This window comes from Dendrobates tinctorius, unplaced genomic scaffold, assembly GCF_039654945.1.
Source record: "Dendrobates tinctorius isolate UK_male_01 unplaced genomic scaffold, ASM3965494v1 ptg000101l, whole genome shotgun sequence".
Taxonomy (NCBI): Eukaryota; Metazoa; Chordata; class Amphibia; order Anura; family Dendrobatidae; genus Dendrobates; species Dendrobates tinctorius.
The window spans coordinates 1326448-1345993 of record NW_027361769.1 but is presented as its reverse complement, the minus strand read 5'-3'; the positions used below and the strand labels follow the sequence as shown (position 1 = coordinate 1345993).

The 19546-nt window shown below is 45.7% G+C and overlaps 1 protein-coding gene across 1 annotated transcript in view; it reads right to left on the bottom strand.

Moving 5' to 3' along the window:
* Positions 1-2062: 2062 nt before the first annotated feature.
* The window catches only part of LOC141099676 (uncharacterized), a 104564-nt gene continuing 87080 nt past the window's right edge, over positions 2063-19546 (bottom strand). Inside the window, exons 7-9 of the mRNA XM_073587637.1 lie at positions 5296-5394; positions 5092-5207; positions 2063-2722 (exon numbers count right to left, since the gene is read on the bottom strand). Coding sequence (XP_073443738.1) covers positions 2183-2722; positions 5092-5207; positions 5296-5394 — 755 coding nt within the window. The 3' untranslated portion in view covers positions 2063-2182. The remainder of the gene's footprint in view (positions 2723-5091; positions 5208-5295; positions 5395-19546) is intronic.

Sequence of the window (19546 nt, the reverse complement as noted above, 5' to 3'; positions counted from 1 at the left end):
ATTTCCCACATGTTTTCTTTACATCAGCACAATTTTGGAAACAAAATTTTATTTTGTTAGGACGTTATAAGGGTTAAAAGTTGACCAGCGATTTCTCATTTTTACAACAAAATTTACAAAACCATTTTTTTTAGGGACCACCTCACATTTGAAGTCACTTTGAGGGGTCTATATGGCATAAAACATCCCAAAGTGACACCATTCTAAAAACTGCACCCCTCAACCTACTCGAAACCACATTCAAGAAGTTTATTAACCCTTTACGTGCTTCACATGACCTAAAGCAACGTGGAAGGAAAAAATTAACATTTAACTTTTTTGCAAAAAATTTACTTCAGAACCAATTTTTTTTTATTTTCACAAGTGTTAAAAAAGAAAATGAACCACAAAATTTGTTGTGCAATTTCTCCTGAATACGCCGATACCCCATATGTGGGGGTAAACCACTTTTTCAGTGCACGGCAGAGCTCGCAAGGGAAGGAGCGTCGTTTGACTTTTTCAACGCAGAATTGGCTAGAATTGAGACCGGATGCCATGTTGCGTTCGGAGAGTCCCTGATGTTCCTAAACAGTGGAAACCCCCAACAAGTGACCCTATTTTGGAAACTAGACCCCTTAAGGAGCTTATCTAGATATGTGGTGAGGACTTTGAACCTTCAAGTGCTTCACAGAAGTTTATAACGTAGAGCCGTGAAAATAAAAAATCATTTTTTTCCACAAAAATGATATTTTCGCCCCCAAATTTTTATTTTTACAAGGGTAACAGCAGAAATCATACCCCCACAGTTGTTGTGCGATTTGTCCTGAGTACGCTGATACCCCATATGTGGGGGTAAACCACTGTTTGGGCGCACGGCAGAGCTCAGAAGGGAAGGAGTACCGTTTGACTATTTCAATGCAGAATTGGCTGGAATTCAGATAGGATGCCATGTTGCTTTTGCAGAGCCCCTGATGTGCCCAAACAGTGAAAAAACCCCACAAGTGACACCAACAGCAGTGAAAATAAAAATCACTTTTTTTTCCTCAAAAATGATTTTTTTCAGCCCGCTATTTTTTATTTTCCTAAGCGTAACAAGAGAAATTGGACCACAAAAGTTGTTGTGCAATTTGTCCTGAGCAGGTTGATACCTAATATGTGGGGGGAACCACTGTTTGGGCGCATGGGAGAGCTTGGAATGGAAGGAGCGCCATATTGGAGAAAGTAAGTGGATAATGGGAAAATAATGTAAATAAAGCAAATGAAATGGGAATAAATGAATGTGAAAATAACGGAACAAAATCATTTTTGGGATGAAATTTATACAAAAGAATGGATGAATGAAAAAAATGGATGAATAAACTAAATGAAAAAATGTTGAAAAAAAGGGAAAAAAATTAAAATAAAAAGGGGGAAATTTTTTTTTAAGAAAAATGAAAAAAAAAAATGAAAAAAAAAATGAAAACAAATATATTATTATTTATCTTACCGCCAGGGAAGGTGTCAATATAGACTCATAGGGGCACCTGTTCAGTGGGTCTGAAGGGAAGAAAAAACCCTGACTGTTGTATCACCATCGCACCAAAACCACCTAGACTCCCTTTTGTTCATGGCCACCATCCTGCAGAGGGTCCATAATCTCATCCATAAACATTGGTTTCTACTTACCAAAGCCTGCCCCAAAATTGACATTTTCAAGAACCCACCATTGATGTGTTTAAGAAGACCTCAAAACATCAAAGACAAGTTGGTCAGGGCCGACCTAGGACATTGCAATCAGACTTCCACACGAACACTGTCAGGTCAAAAAAGGACGGGTACTTTCCCTTGCCTCAGTTGCATGAGTTGTTCCAACATCATTAAAGTTAATGAAGTCATTCACTCACGTACAGGCAAATCTTACCCCATTAGGGACTACTTCACATGCAACACCAATTTCGTAGTATACCGTATATGTTTTTTCTATTAGTCATCTATTGACTAACCTTCAGGGGCAAATTATGGGTATAGTTTTAGATTTGGAATTAATAAAGTTTAGTTTTATCCTTTTGCCAGCAAACATGAGGAATGACAAGAGACAACCCAATTAAGAAAATTCAATTTTGATTAAAACTATTCCAAGACTATGAACATAAAAAGGCTTCTCCCCTATGTGACATCTCTGATGTTTATTAACACTTGATTTCCAAGTATAATATTTCCCACATTAAGAAAATGAAAAAGGCTTCTCCTCTGTGTGACTGCTCTGATGGCGATCAAGAAGCACTTTCTGGTTAAAATATTTCCCACAATCTGAACAGGAAAAAGGCTTCTTCCCCGTGTGAGTTCTATGGTGATTAGCCAAATTTGATTTCCGGTTAAAACATTTCCTACATTCTGAACATGAAAAAGGTTTCTCCCCTGTGTGAATTCTCTGGTGATTAACCAATTGTGATTTCCGGATAAAACATTTCTTACATTCTGAACATGAAAAAGGTTTCTCCGCTCTGTGAGTTCTTTGGTGCCAAACCAATTCTGATTTGTTGACAAAACATTTCCCACATTCTGAACAGGAAAAAGACTTCTCCCCTGTGTGAATTCTCTGGTGCTTAACACAATCTGATTTACTGTTAAAACATTTCCCACATTCTGAACAGGAAAAAGGCTTCTCCCCTGTGTGAGTTCTTTGGTGCCTAACAAAATGTGATTTCCATGTAAAACATTTCCCACATTCTGAACATGAAAATGACTTCTTTGCTTTAGGAGCAGTTTGTTTTTTTCTGCCTCTTTTGTGACTTTGATTTTCCTTAGTAGTCAGTAATGAATCAGAAGATGGGACCTGTTTCATAGGATCAGATGACAGATCTTTGCTGTGAATGGATGATGGCATATCTGGAGTAATGGCATTCACTTCAGTTGTATCTTGTAGGATCTCAAGATCATCAGATTTAAAAATTGAAGATGTCAGCTGTCCTTCTGATCTCCTGGTACAGTCATCTGCTAAGATAAAAAACAATTTTTTTAATAACATATCCTTGAGTTTTATATTTTTAAACATTTCTACTTAAACTGTCCATAAAAATGGCAAGCTATGTAAAAAACTTTAATTATTTACCAAGACAATAACTGTTCACAGTCTAATAGGAAACCTTGTTGGATGAGCCAGTAGTGTGCGGTGTCCAACTGTTTGTTCATTCTGCCTCCCAAATATCGAATAAAAAGGAACCAATCAATGTTATGTAGGCAAAAATAATACCAATTCTCATCTCACAAAAAACAAGTCCCCACTCAGGTCCATCATCTGTCAATAGAAAAACAGATAAGGCAGGTTACAGTTAGCGCTATAGTTAGGGTTAGTGTTGGGGTAAAGTTAGGGTTACTTTTAGGTTATAGTTAGGGTTAGTGTTATGCTAAAGTTAGTTACTGTTAGGCTAAAGAATTAGGCTTTTCTCAATTGTCTCCCCAATAATTTGGTCACGTCAGTCATGTCAGAGATTTCTATTTCCGGAAAAAGAAATAAAAACAAATAAAATGGCCCGTCAGTATTATAGTGCAGAGGAGGCTTATGCACTTTTTACGTTCTGACAGTGAAAAAAGCGCAGTGTCAGATGGTGATGTGGATTTCGAGGGTTTTAGTAGCAGTGAGAGTGATAGCTCAGAAATGAGCAGTGATTCTGGTCCATCCTCACACACAAGGACCAGTACAACAAGAAGGACAAATAGCGCTTCTGGAGAAATGTCTCCAACTCAGGGAACAATGCCCAGTACTAGTGCTGTCCCTAGTGCTCGTGAATTGGTGCACACCAATGTCCAAGGGGCTTTGCCTCTTGATGTAGCATTTCCCAGATGGGAGGCTTCGGATTCGGCTACTCCATTCATCCCTAATTTTAATGCCATTCCTGGTATATATGTGGAGGTGGAAAATTTTGGACCAATTATTTTTTTATGACAGATAGCTTGCTAGAGCATATTGTCCTACAAATTTATATGTGCCCCAATTCATCAGCCAGAATCCACGATCCGGTTATGCTAGGTCAAATTTATGGACACCAACTAATGTCCTAGAAATGAAAACATTTTTAGGACTTACATTCGCTATGGGGCTTGTTAAAGAAACGAGCATGACGTTGGTAGTGTCGAGTTGCCACCAGACAGGCGTGGGAACAAATCTCACCCTGTCACCAAACCTCCCCCCGCATCACCTCCAATAATCCCCACCACAGAACACGGAGACTCGGAATTTCTTTTGGAATGTTATGGCCACAGCAGCCTTTATTATAAACACCAAAAACACAAACAGTGAATCATAAATCACTTTAACAAAAACATGAACCTGAGAAGGAGTCCTTGAAGCCCCAAGATCTTGGTGAATAACCCCAAAAATTGCTGTGGACAAAAACCCCTCATGATTGCTCCCAGCCGATACCCCACTGGCTCGGGAGCACCAACACCGATATATCTTGTCCACTAAGCTACTCGGGGATCCGCCACTTCGGCCGGAAACTCCCCCCCACCTTTCACCAGATCATCCCCAAGATACCTGTTTAACCAAGGAGACCCTAGACACTGAGTTTCCACACCCAATTTTTACCGACTTCAAGGACTCCCCCCCTCTTGAAACTGCCACAACAAGGGCCCATTGAACACCTCAATGGCCCGAGACCCCCCCGAACCCGCCATGCCATGGGCCGCTCAATACCCTCCTGGAATCCGAGAGCCCAAATGTCAGAACCAACCGAATTCAAATGAACCTCATCGGCCAGCCAGAAATCACCCTCACCTTTTTCCAAATCAAAGTGTCGCACCGCCACCCCTCCATTCCTGATAACAAAAGAAGACACAGCCCTGTTCACTTTTATCCGGGCCTTATTAACCTTAGCGAGAGACCTCATGGAACGCCATCACCTCTGAGGAACAATGTCGGACCAAACGATAGTGACCCCTCGGTACAATAACCACAAGCGCAGACAGTCCTGTTTGATGTCCCGTATCAACTCCCGAAAAGGTCGAACCGCCAAGTCACTACCCCCCAACATGCAACACCAGGATGTCCGGAGCGCGGTCCAACCGAACGCACTCGTGTATCTCCGGCAAGACATGTCTCCACTCCATCCCCCTAAAACCACACCAACGCACCAAGGCCGTGTTCCTGGAAAAACCGAGCTGTCTGCCTTCGTTCCGGACATCCACCCGCAACGCTCCCCAGTAAACGAAGGAATGACCAAAAATCCACACCAGCAACGGCTCGACACCTGGAATAAAAAAGGCGATGCCAATATCAAACACAAACACCATTAGCGTGAATGCCGCCCTCCGCCTCACCCATCACCACCCACCGACCTAACATAACTTCGGTAACGATTGGACGCCCAACCACCAATGCGCCGAATCGAAGCCACATCCAAACCCCGAACTGCTGCTTCTGATGCCACCCCAATCCTGAAGGAATGAGAAGCGAAACGGGATTCATCCAAACCCAACGATCGGATGGACCTCTTGAGAACAGCACCAAATTGGTATCTCGACAAAGTAGAGCCATCCACGTGACACAAAAGGGGGCCGCTCAAACTAGGACCCAGCTCCCAAAACCCCCGCAAACACTGAACGGGACACATCAAAGACCCGGGCACATGGCCCAACACCACTCGGCGACCTTTACCCGCCTGATCCGTCTAAGACCGTCGCAACCAAAACTCAATGCCCCGCGCAGTAAGCACAACATCCCTGGCCAATATACCCCCGGCTGACTGCTTGTTCCCCGACACTAGTTCCCCTACCCTTAATGCGCCAAAAAATGCCAACGAAAAGGCTAGGCGAAATAACAAAACCTCATAGCGTGAAGAACACACCTTCTCCAAAATGCCGCTCAACCGTTCAAGCACCTCAAAAGATATCGGACGCCTCAAGTCACCCCTGCTTTTTAACCGGCGAAACCCTTTCGCCGCTTGTTTCACCAAAAATGTTTTCGTCCAATCGCGGCAGCCGCGCAAGCGAAATCCAAAGGACAAACCCGCTAAAACACGCATGGCTTTTGCACCCGACCAACTCTCGGAGGCCCCCCACCCCAACCAAGACAACAAAACTCCCTCCTGATCCAAGCCGGGCCCGACTGCTACGTCGGCCGCTAACTGTTCCTCCCACTTGCACCATACAGCCCAGTAAGCCTCCCAGGTCTTTGGAGCCAAAGACGACTCAATCAGCGATGCCGCGGCCCATAGGCCACTATCCACAGCTCCTCCGGACAAGCTAAACCCATGACCTCCACCTCTGGCGCCAAAGAGCGAAACCGATCCCACTGTAAACGAGAGAGAGAGTCAGTGATATCGTTCTTAACACCTGGCACATGCGTCGCGGTCACTTGTGCATTCAGGTCCAAACAGAGGAGAACCAACCGCTGTAACACCCGAACGACTGGGGGAGACGATGCAGTAAGGCCATTAATCGTGCACACAGCGCCCATGTTATCGCAATTAAAACGCACCCGCCGATCCCGAAACTCACGTCCCCACAAATGGACGGCTACCAGAATCGGAAAGATCTCCAGCAAAGCGATATTGCGCACCAAGCCATCCGCAATCCATCCCTTAGACCACCGGGACGCACACCACTGCCCCCGAAAGTAAGCCCCAAAACCAACACCGCCAGCCGCATCTGTGAACAACTCCAACGCGTCACTGCTGACCACCTCTTCCATCACCAACGAACGGCCGTTGTACCCCTCCAAGAATGACTCCCAAATCGCCAAATCGGCCCTGAGTTCCGCTGACAACCTGATGAAATGATGAGGGGCTCGAACACCCGCGGTCGCACTGGCCAGACGACGTGAAAAAACATGCCCCATTGGCATGACTCGACATGCAAAATTGAGCTTTCCCAGCAACGACTGGAGATCACGCAGCGAGAACTTCTCGACCCTGCGCGCTCAGACCACCTCCGCCCGCAAATCAGCCAACTTATCCTCAGGCAGCCTGAACTCCCAATTCACCGTATCAATGACAATTCCCAAAAAACGCAAACACGTACAGGGGCCTTCGGTTTTTTCAGGCGCGAGAGGAACACCAAAACGCTCCGCCACCCACTCGATGGCCTGTAACAGTCTCTCGCAACAATCGGAATCCCCGGAGCCCACGCACAAAAAATCATCCAAGTCATGAATGACCGAATCAAAACCGGAAACATCGCGCATGACCCACTCCAAAAAAGAACTGAAGGCTTCAAAATACGCACAAGACAACGAACATCCCATGGGTAGACACCTGTCCACAAAAAACATGCCTTCCCAATAGCAACCTAACAACTTCATGCTGTCCGGATGAACCGGGAGCAAACGAAAAGCGGATTCCATGTCCGTTTTAGCCATAAGGGCACCCCGACCACATTTTCGCACCCACCCCGCTGCTTCATCAAAGGAGGAGTAAACCACCGAACAGCTTTCCGGATCGATACCATCGTTAACAGAACCCCCGCGAGGGTACAACAAATGTTGGATAAGCTGAAACTTATTCGGCTCTTTCTTCGGAACCACTCCTAGAGGAGAAACAACCAAATCCGAAAAAGGGGGGAAACAAAGGGGCCAGCCATACGGCCCAACGAAACCTCCTTTTCCAGCTTTTCTGAAACCACTGAACCATGTAACAACGCAAATTTTTTAAAACCCGCGGAATAGCAAAAGGGGGGTGAGGGATAACAAAACCGTCCTTGAAACCCGCGTACAGCAAAGCCGACTTCTCCCTGTCCCCATATCTATTTAGATAAGGGACCATCCTTTCCAGCCTCACTGGAGTCTCCCCCTTGGGAATTACCACCGCCGGTTCGGGGCTTCCCTTTCTTGAAACACTTGGCGGCTCCATGGGACGCGCTATTGCAGTTGGAGCAAAGATGTTTAAATTTGCAGTTCGCCCCGAATTTACATGGGCCGTCGTTGAACTGCCAGCACACCCCCAACTTATGATTTCCCGTTTGAACCTGCCCGCCCCCTCCTGAGATGCCAGAACTGCCGCTACTCTGGCTGGTACTCCCAGCCCCCCCATGAAAGGAGCTACCAAATTTATTTTGAGCTATGACCCGCATCCACAGCCCAATGTCCTTCTGGTCCCAACGGATAGCCGGACGGACGGCCTTCCTCTGCCGAAATTGCTCATCATAGCGCAAACAAGCCTGACCCCCATACACCCTATAGGCCTCCCCTATGGCGTCAAAATAACGCCGAGCAATTATCAGGGGACTTTTCTCCAATGACGCTCGCCAAAATAGCGAACGCCTGTTGCCAATTAACGAACGTTTGCGGGATCAGACGCCATCTACGCTTCTCTTCATCCTCCTTTTTGCTATCCTCCTTCAGGCCCTTATCCAAATTAAATTTCTCTAATGGCAAGAGGGAAAATATTTCCACATACTCGTCCTTCCAAATGCACTCCTTTACTTCTTTCTTTAAATGAGCCCCCAACTGACCCTCAAAACAAACATACCTCCCCATGCGCTCTATCGTCCAAGTGTATGCGACATTCTTTCTCTTTCTCAGTCTGCACCGACACCGACACCGGTTCACTTGCGCGCCCGGCCAAATCCGACCCACTCCGCCCCGCAGGACTCCCAGCTTGTGGCCAAGCTGCTACTGGTGACGGTGAAGCGAGACCCCGCTCCAGACGTGACACCAAATTCCGCATATCCGCAAGCACATCGCTAACCCCCCCGGCCGCGGCTACGCCACCAGATCCCAACCCCCCGCTGACCCCGAGGGATTCCGCCAACGGCCCCCCACCCAACCAGGATGATGTTGCAACTGGATGACAAACAGGGGACAGAGAGCCATATTCACCGGGCTGCGAGGGGGCTGTGTGCCCTCCAGCCGGAAAACCTGGGTCCTCGGATGTACCTTCGCCAGCTTGCTGTCGACCTCTGGGACTCCCCGCAGGAGGTGTCAAATGATGATGACTGGGCCCCCCGAGGGACCCCGATGACGGGACCCCAGCAATGGACGCTGACCGGGACACCGTGAGTTCTGCTCCCGCATCCATAGCTGGAATTTCCCACACAGCAATGGCATAAAGTGAGACTAGGGACTTTTTTTTTTTTTAAGTGGCGGAGGAATACAGTGTGGAAGGATACCTACCTTCCGTCATTGGATTCCTGCAGCCCGTAGAGAACGGCAGCAACAGCTGATGCTGCAGTTCTCTACCCAAGATCGTCGTGGGACACACTCGTGGACTGCTTCGGATCGTGGGTGAGTATTTTTGTGGTTTGTTATGTTAATATTTATTCCGGAAAAGACAATGGCTTCGGGAAACAATGTGACAAGTATTGGTAAGTATGTTACTCTATGTTATATGTACTGTATGTCTATGTATGTATTGTATGAATGTATTGTATGTAGTATGTATGTAGTATATATGTGGTATGTATGTAGCATGTAGTATGTATGTAGTATGTATGTAGCATGCATGTAGCATGCAGTATGTATGTAGCATGCATGTAGTATATATGTAGTATGTATGTAGCATGTAGTATGTATGTAGCATGCATGTAGTATATATGTAGTATGTATGTAGCATGTAGTATGTATGTAGTATGTATGTAGTATGTATGTGGTATGTATGTAGTATATATGTAGTATGTATGTAGCATGTAGTATGTATGTAGCATGCATGTAGTATATATGTAGTATGTATGTAGCATATATGTAGTATGTATGTAGCATGTAGTATATATGTAGTATGTATGTTGCATGTAGTATATATGTAGTATGCATGTTGCATGCATGTAGTATATATGTAGTATGTATGTTGCATGTAGTATGTATGTAGTATGTATGTTGCATGTAGTATATATGTAGTATGAATGTAGCATGTATGTAGTATGTAGTATGAATGTAGCATGTAATTAGTATGCATGTTGTATGTATGTAGCATGTAATTTTTTTTTTTTTTTTTTTTTTTTTACATTCAACACATTAGCCGGATGATGGGACTACTACTGTCCCATCATTGGCTAATGTGTCAATCACTGTCATGGTAGCAGGCATCGCCCGATGGGACTTGTAGTCCCATCGGACGATGCCTGCACAGACCCCCGAAGCCTGCACAGCCCCCGGGCAGGCCGGCACAGCCCCCCGGAGCCTGCACAGCCCCCCGGCAGGCCGGCACAGCCCCCGGCAGGCCGGCACAGCCCACCGGAGCCTGCACAGCCCCCCTGGCAGGCCGGCACAGCCCCCCGGCAGGCCGGCACAGCCCACCGGAGCCTGCACAGACCACCGGCAGGCCGGCACAGCCCCCCGAAAGGCCCATACAGACCCCAGAGAGGCTGTACAAGGGAAAAACAGGATTTTTCTTATTCCGATACCGGAAGTCCCATAGACTTGAATGGGACTTCCGGTATCGGAATCGGCGATACCGATACTTTTTTTTAAGATCGGCCGATCCATTCCGATCCGATACTTTGGATACTTAGTTGTGGACCTTGCAGATCAGGTTCTACAGCCATACCAGGCATCAAGAAAATCATATATCTGGTATAAAAAGTTAGTCATGTATTTGTTTCAGGTGGCCACATATAATTCTTTTGTGTTATACAAAAAAGTCAGAAATGCAGATACTTTCCTTGATTATCAGGAAAAGGTCACTGAAAATCTTGTTTTTGAAAATTTTGTCCCCACCAATCCTTTAGAATGTGAAGATGTCAGAAGACTCACTGAGCGACATTTTATTGCACTCATCCCAGTAACTGAAACAAGAAAGAACCCCCAGAGAAGATGTCGTGTATGTTCCTAGAGAGGAATGAGGCATGATCCCCGCTATTATTACCCACAATGCCCATCATTGCCAGCCTTATGCCTCCATGACGGCTTTACAATCTTCCACACAGAACCACGTTTTTGAACTGTTTTCACATTCAAGCATTTGGTTTATTTAGTGACAGACACATTTGAGTAGAGCTGACTTAACAATTTCCGGGGGTAGGTGGGGGAGGTCTCCAGAGACACAAGCTGGGCACAATATGTTATTGTGAGGCTTAGAAAAAAAATGACATTCAGCAAATTGCACCGGTCATGGCGGCTCCTGCGCCTTAGCATCTATAAGTAAGAGATAGATGATACTGCGCAGGCGCCGCTGGTGTCATTTTGCTGGATGTAATTTTTTTCTAAGCCTCACAATAGCCACAATATTATAGGAATTATCACCAATAATATCAATGCTATTATATGCATTAATGGGGGCAGGTCAGTGAGGGATCAGCGACCTGTCATAAGCCAATACAGATGAACATGTAATCAGAGCACCACATAAAGCCCCGCCCACAGCCCCACCCACAGCCCCGCCCCAGAGCACGAGAATCTCATTAACTGAAAACTACAAATACAGATTACACAACAGTAAACCAGAGTTGCCCTCATTTATGGTGGACCATTGGAGCTACTATGGATCCTGAGCAGAAGATTAGAGGAAATAATATTGCTCCCCATTTCAGGAGAGATTGTGCAGTAATCTGAATTCCTTAGGATCAGAAACAATGTAATTTATGACGTGGAGTGACTCCATGACACCAGGGCTGGAGCCAACACATCTCCTGCAGGCGTGAATAAATGTATATTACAGCCCTCAGCCGCGCACAGCTTAGAGATCTATCATGGCACAGGTGGAATGTTTGTCCTGTAGATTATCACAATCCTCCCTGAAGTTAGTTGGTTTTAATACAAATTGAAAAGTCAGGATAAAGGGAAACTCTGCTGTTATTGGACAGAAATTCACACTTGGCCTCACTGCACATTTACTGTTGTGGATCATAAAAGGGAAGTTTGGCCAGAAAGACTGGACCTGGTCTTGTAGGGACCATGAGACATTGAGCAGCACAGAAGGGAGAGAAGATTCATCCGATAAGATCTCAGGGATCTAGGAAACCAACAGCATCATTACCCTCCGCTTTCTCTTACAGGCCCAGCATAAGATTTTTCTCCAAGTGATTTTCTATCTTGTCAGCACATTATACGTACGCTGTCATTTAGCTTTATAGTTACAGATCTGGGCAGGTAACGGTCAGTGTCTTCTAATGTGAAGCAGAGAATGGCTGATGAAATCAATTATTAACCCTTATACAAGTCAGTTCACATATGGTGTACCAAGATGGCGTCTGTGCCTTCAGACAACACCCTGTAAGGAATCCTTGGAATGCAGAAGCTGAGATACTGGATACCATATATGGAAGTGAAGCTGAAATGGACCTATCATAGACTGACACTGGCTACTCAGGAGATTGTGTGACACCCATTTCCTGTCTCTTTGTCTTGAGAATAAACTTCAGTTCTGTGCAAGCCTTTGCTGAGAAAGGAGTAGACATCTAACTCTGTGTTCCGTGTGACTCCTTAAGCACGCACTCGGCCTATATTAGGTCAGGTACAAGCAATTATATAGATCTCGCTTTAAAGGTTCACCTTCACACTAATACCAGGGGGTAGGTGGATACTCCGGGTTGTAAGTTCTATAGAAAAGGGCTTTCAATGCCCAAAGTCGTTGAACAGTTTTGGGTGGAGGAGAATGTTGTGGTCTAGAGGCAAAATGGTGATCATGGTAATATGGCAGGACTACACCACCGATAAAGCAGCCACAGCCGGTGACTGAGAGGAATCTGTGACTTCTCTGCATTCAGTGGTTACTACTCACCTGGGTAGTCATATGTGGGAATCTCCTCTTTACACCGCTCATCACCCCTCACATGTCTCTGTAGTATTAATATGGGTCAGATCTTCACCCTGAAACAAATATTGTAAAAGTCACAGACAGATGGAGAAGTCCCATCTATGATCAGCTCTAATCCTGCCATCTCCACCGTTCTCATTACACAAGTATAAAACATATAATACTGGTGGATAAAACAAGACTGAGCACAAGACCTTCACAGCCGTCTACACATCATAGGGGAGATCTCCTGACACCTTCTCTCCATCTACCTGATGATCCTGAGGAGCACTGGGATCTACTTGGTTACAGTCCTGTGGAAGAAGAGGATGGGGACATCTCTCTGGTGTTGTCCTCTTACTGGATAGATCTGGAGGAAACACATACAGGGACTGAATTCATTCTCTACATACAGATAATTATAGGCCGTGTGTATTTAGTCCTGTCTATTACCTGGAGATGTGAGGGGCTGGGGAACCTCCATTATGACGTTCTTGTACAGATCTCTGTGTCCTTCTAAATACTCCCACTCCTCCATGGAGAAATAGACAGCGACATCCTGACACTTTATAGGAACCTGACACATACAATGATACCGTCATCCCCTGATCCCTTCATAGTGTTACTGTATAATGTCCCAGCATTCCCAGCAGTGTCACCTCTCTAGTCAGCAGCTCAATCATCTTGTAGATGAGTTCTAGGATCTTCTGGTCATTGATGTCCTCATGGATCAGGGGGTGAGGTGGAGGCTCCGTGATTGGGCTCAGGGGTCTTCCCCATCCCTCAGACACAGGGTCCTGACAGCGATCACTAGAGGTCTTCTTCACCACTGTGTAATCCTGGTTATGGAGAGACACATTATTAAATCTCACTCCAGACATTTCCAGAGTCCTCACCTCTCCAGTTCTGTCCATCTGTTATTCCCATAGATAAGAATGATGTAATGTGACGTCATCAGAATCTCTCACCTCTCCAGTGAGAAGGAAGAGGATCTCTAGGGTGAGGTGTAACATCCTCTCTGCCATCTTGTCTCTGTCAATATCCATCCTTGATGGGTAAATCAGGAAAACTCTCTTATGTAGATCTTCACTGAGAGGATCCGATATTGTAGAGACCTGAATGAGAAGAAGATGATCCGATGTAACACCATAAGAATCCTGTGTAATAATACAATTACTGGAGATAATAAGGGAAACATATGAGGAGATTTATTATCTTACAGGGTTTAGTTTTCTTCCCTGACATCTACTAATAAAACCTATATATTTAGGCCACAGACAACAAGCAGTTTCCTCCTCGGAGTCGGCAGCTGAACACGTTCCTCATAGACTCATCTTCCATAACGCTAATTCTCGTCTCATTACCGACACTGGAATCGGCATTAGCAATACTGCAGGAGATATTCATTACACGCGACATGAGAAATAACTCCTTCATGATGAGGACGACATCTTCATCTTCTACTGCGGCTCTAGAGACAGATGTGGCCAGAGTCGGTCACTGCCTCCATCCCCACCGGCCGTCTATATGAAGGTTTCCCGTCTTCCCCGCACTGGAATCTTCTATCACGTTAGATCTCAGCTCTGAGTCACACACAAAAGTTTGAGGCTTTTAGAAAAGATTTTTTGTTTCCACAAACACAACGGACAGAAATGATCTGATCCCAAAGTCTCCATGTACAGTGATTTATGGGGATTATTTCTGGCCTTAGGCTTTCCTATATTACAAGAAAACTCCAGAAAAAGCCGATATTAAAATGTTTCTAAAGAAAATTGGCTCCAACAATTCTTGTAAGAAGAAAAAAATATGTAAAAAGCAGAAGACACATTTTATAATTTTTGACATGTTAAACATTTATTAAGAAGAAATTAATCTTTTTGGGCCCCAGAACATAGATGTACACCGCAGGGACGGCACAGATGAGGCTTCAACAAAAACCCTGAAAAGCAAACATGACATCTAAGAAGGTGTGACAGAGTTTGGCTGAATGCCCCCTGCCTCCAAGTACTCGATATTATGGGGCGGCCTAGATACTCTGATACTTAGGCCTGTTTCACACTTCAGTTTTTGTCCATCAGTCAAGATCCGCCGTTTTGCAAAAAAAACGGATCCGCTATTTTGTTTGGCGGATCTGTTTTTTTTCCCATTGAGTTGCATTACCAGTGGATCTTGACGGACGGCCAACCGTTGAATCCGTTTTTTTGCGGATCCGCCAAAATTTTGCCGTCTGCCGACATGCCCGAACGGAGCATGTAACGTTTTTTCGGGCGGAAGGATCCGCACTTCACACTGCGCATGCCCGAAAAACTTCACTCACCCTGAAATGTAACCCTAAAGTCTGTTCTGATGCCTGGAAAAAAAAAATCTCTCTCTCTTTCTTTCTCTCCCCCCTCCTCCCCCCCCCCAGGCTGCAGTTCCTTTAAAATTCTTCAATCATCGGATCCATCAAAAAAACGGTCCGGTGGCATCCGTTCACATCAGTTAGCAACGGATCCGCTTTCCGCCATTTTGGCAGATTTTAACTGACACAAAAAAACTGAAGTGTGAAACAGGCCTTGCATGCCTAATAATGGGGTCTGGGCTGCAATGTATGAAGGTCTATTAGGCCGGGCCAGAGGCAGCGTCCAATAAGTTACCTTATAACCCCCCATACACATTAGACTAAAGTTCCATGAAAGCACTGATTTCGGGGGGTTTGGCCGACCATATAATGTATTTGGGGGCCTCCCGACAGATGATGTCAGGGCAGAGAAGGATCTGGCATCCTGAATTTCAGAGGATAATCTGTTTCCTCTTCCTGTAGATAATCCTCCTCTAGAGGAGTCTGGAGGCGACTCTCTCATACAGACCACAGGAAAGCTGGAATATTTGTGTATATGGGGGAGTCGGGAGAGATCGCCGTCTGCCAAATGACCGTTCAGCCAACTCTGATCTCATGTGTATGGGGCCGTTAGTATTACACTGACAGGCAGTGATGATACACGGCACTACAGTAGTACAGGGCATCACCGGAGCCATCAGAGGCTTGTATGTTGTGTGATCGCACTGATCAGAGGGGTTTAAAAAAGGTTTAAAGTGGAAAAAAAATCACAGTTTCAGCAACAAGAAATATCCATCACTATATGGAAAGCAGAGTCACTGCACAATGTTAGTTACGTCACGTCCATAACTACTTTATTATACTCTATTATCCTGTACACAGTGGATTAGATAGAAATCACAGATCACACAGCAATAGCTGGAATTGGACCCTCCAACGTAAAGAAAAAAAAATCTCTCTATCTATATACACTGTTCAAAAAAAATAAGGGGAACACTTAAACAACAGAATATAACTCCAAGTAAATCAAACTTCTGTGAAATCAAACTGTCCACTTAGGAAGCAACACTGACTGACAATCAATTTCACATGCTGTTGTGCAAATGGAATAGACAACAGATGGAAATTATTGGCAATTATCAACACACCCTCAATAAAGGAGTGGTTCTGCAGGTGGGGACCACAGACCACATCTCAGTACCAATGCTTTCTGGCTGATGTTTTGGTCACTTTTGAATGCTGGTTGTGCTTTCACACTTGTGGTAGCATGAGACGGACTCTACAACCCACACAAGTGGCTCAGGTAGTGCAGCTCATCCAGGATGGCACATCAATGCGAGCTGTGGCAAGAAGGTTTGCTGTGTCTGTCAGTGTGGCACCCCCAAGAGTATGGTCGCCACACTGGCTTTGCCTTCCTCCAGGGGAGGGTAATGCCAGGCTTGGAAGCAGTGATGGGTCTCTCCAGCAGTTAACCTAATGCATGCAACGCAGTTCCACTCCGGGCCAGCAGGGGGAACTCTGAACCAGGATTCTGTAGAGGAGTGTCCTCTGAGGGCCAGGAGGAAGAAGGGGCAGATAGCCTGCGGAGGGTGAAGTGTGCAGACGGGAGGAACGAAGCTGAGCTGCAGAAGGCGAGCTCCCTCAGCTTGAGAGCGCACAGAACTGGAGCCTGGTCTCCACGGTGGTACGGATACTAACAGTCCTGCCACAGATACCAGAGGAGTAGGAGGCTGTAAATGCCCTGCTCTCACCAAAGACTAGGGACACAACAGCAACTGAATAGAGAGCCAGGACTCAGGAGAGTAGTCCCCGAGAGAGGCTACAGCTGTCTGTCATACAAGTAAAGTTCTAGGAACATCTGCAGAGAGGCATTTCAGAGTAACTAAGTACTGGAGTGCTTCACACTACAAAGCGCTAGGAAGGAGACTGCACAGCCCTTCTGCAGAGAGAGAATCATGATCTGCTTCCAGGCTAACCTGCTAAATACCATCTGTAATCAGGACTCTGGACTGCATATACTCAGTAAAGGTACAGAAACTGCAACCGCTGTGTCTTGTCTGTTCCCTATGCTTTTGGCACTGCTACATCCCGTGCCAGCTACATCTACACTGCCCTGGTACTACAGCTCCACCTGTGGGGAGCTTTACCATCTAAGCTGCACATACCATCAGTCCCAGCGGATCTGTATGCAGCGTTGGCCTAACACCATATTTACCAAACACCACGGGTGGCGTCACGAACTATTCCACCATTAACTACATCTCCCCATTGCTTGGGCGCCCAGGGCCACGGACCGGGTCACCTCTGCTGTGACACATCCCCATGACAACGGCCCGATACCGAGTACCCCACAGCCCTGGGAGGGCAACCCATCAGCGTAGTGTCCAGAGGCTGGAGGCATGACCAGGAGACAGGACACTACACCAGGAGATGTGGAGGGAGCCGTATGAGGGCAACAACCCAGCAGCAGGACCGCTACCTACACCTTTGTGCAAGAAGGAACAGGAGGAGCACTGCCAGAGACCTGCAAAATAATCTTCAGCAGGCCACAAATGTTCATGTGTCTGCACAAACGGTTAGAAACCGACTCCATGAGGATGGTCTGAGGGCCCGAGGTCCACAGATGGGGGTTGTGCTCACAGCCCAACACTATACAGGACGCTTGGCATTTGCCACAGAACACCAGGATTGGCAAATTCACCCCTGGCGCCCTGTGCTCTTCACAGATGGAAGCAGGTTCACACTGAGCACATGTGACAGATGTGACAGAGTCTGGAGACGCCGTGGAGAGCGATCTGCTGCCTGCAACATCCTTCAGCATGACCGGTTTGGCAGTGGTCAGTAATGGTGCGGGGTGGCATTTCTTTGGAGGCCACACGATGTTGGGCTGTGAGCACAACCCCCATGGAGACACAATTGTGCCTTTACCTGGAGATAAATTCCCAGTGGGGGCAATTTCCAAAATGCAATAACTTAAGTGGGGAATTCAGCTCTTTTCTCACTTAAGGGATCTGTATATGGAGTCTACAAACTACAGTGGGGAAAATAAGGATTTGTTACGCTGCCAATTTTGGGGCTAAAGTCACATTGCTTAAATTCCTGTCACACTATCCGAATTCAGATATTGTCCTGTCAGAAAGGAGAATACAGGGAGCGAAAGGGTTAATAGGACTCACAGGAGGAACCGGCCCAGAAAGCAGAAGATCCAGGAGTGTCTGCCACATATATGACCGCTCTGTGTGCACAGGACCTGTGATGAGGTCACAGGAGGGGAGGAGTCAGGGGTCACATGATCAGGGCCTCAGTGTGTCCAGGACTCAGTGTGCTGGAGCGCTCCCGAGAATCAGCTGCATGTGTCGCGCTGTGTGATAGTCACAGCACCTGCATGGAGGGCGACACATGCAGCTGATTATCGGGAGCGCTCCAGGGATCCGGGGTCCCGATGCAGCTATTCGGTAAGCGATATTAGCCAATAACAACTTCTCTGACGATATTCGCTCATCTCTAGTAATAACAGCTCAAAGAAATTCACCGAACTTTTCATTAAGTTTAATAGTAAGACCCTATTAAATATTGAGCACCAGCGGGACGAAGCATTGACAGCGGCATGTAAAAGTGTGGGCGCCCCGGGTCAAAATGACCGTTATTGTGAGCAGTAGTAAGATGAAGATGAAATGATCTCTAAAAGGCCGAACCTCTAAGATGACACATGGCCTTTGTATTTTAGGCAAAAAGAATAATAAAACATATATATATATATCTAATATATAAAGCTCAAAGTGTGTATGTATGTACAGTCATATGTTAAAGTTTGGGCACCCCTATTAATGTTAACCTTTTTTCTTTATAACAATTTTGGTTTTTGCAACAGCTATTTCAGTTTCATATATCTAATAACTGATGGACTCAGTTATATTTCTGGATTCAAATGAGGTTTATTGTACTAACAGAAAATGTGCAATCTGCATTTAAACAAAATTTGACAGGTGCAAAAGTATGGGCACCTCAACATAAAAGTGACATTAATATTTCGTAGATCCTCCTTTTGCAAAAATAACAGCCTCTAGTCGCTTCCTGTAGCTATTAATTAGTTCCTGGATCCTGGATGAAGGTATTTGTGATCATTCCTGTTTACAAAACAATTCCCGTTCAGTTCAGTTTGATGGTCGCCGAGCATGGACAGCCCGCTTCAAATCATCCCACAGATGTTCAATGATATTCAGGTCTGGGACCTGGATAGATGGGTTTCCTCAAAGTTATCCTGGCTCGGCAGAATACATGCATTAAAAATGGTGTCACTGCCTCGCTTCTTATATCTATTTAGGTCCCTCCCAATTATGGTACCAGCCAGAACGATCACTCATTTACACTCCACGATGTCTAAGTTTCTTTGGCTCGGAAAACAACCCAGAATTGTGCAAAAACTTATGTTCCATCACAGAAAAGAAGGGGGTTTATCCCTCCCTAATTTTACACTTTACTACAAGTCGGCACAGATTGCTCCATTAATAAGTGCGTGTTCATATCCCAATAGTCCGAGATGGGTTATTCTGGAATCATTTCTCTCCAAACCATTCTCTTTATCAGGCCTAATGTGCACCAC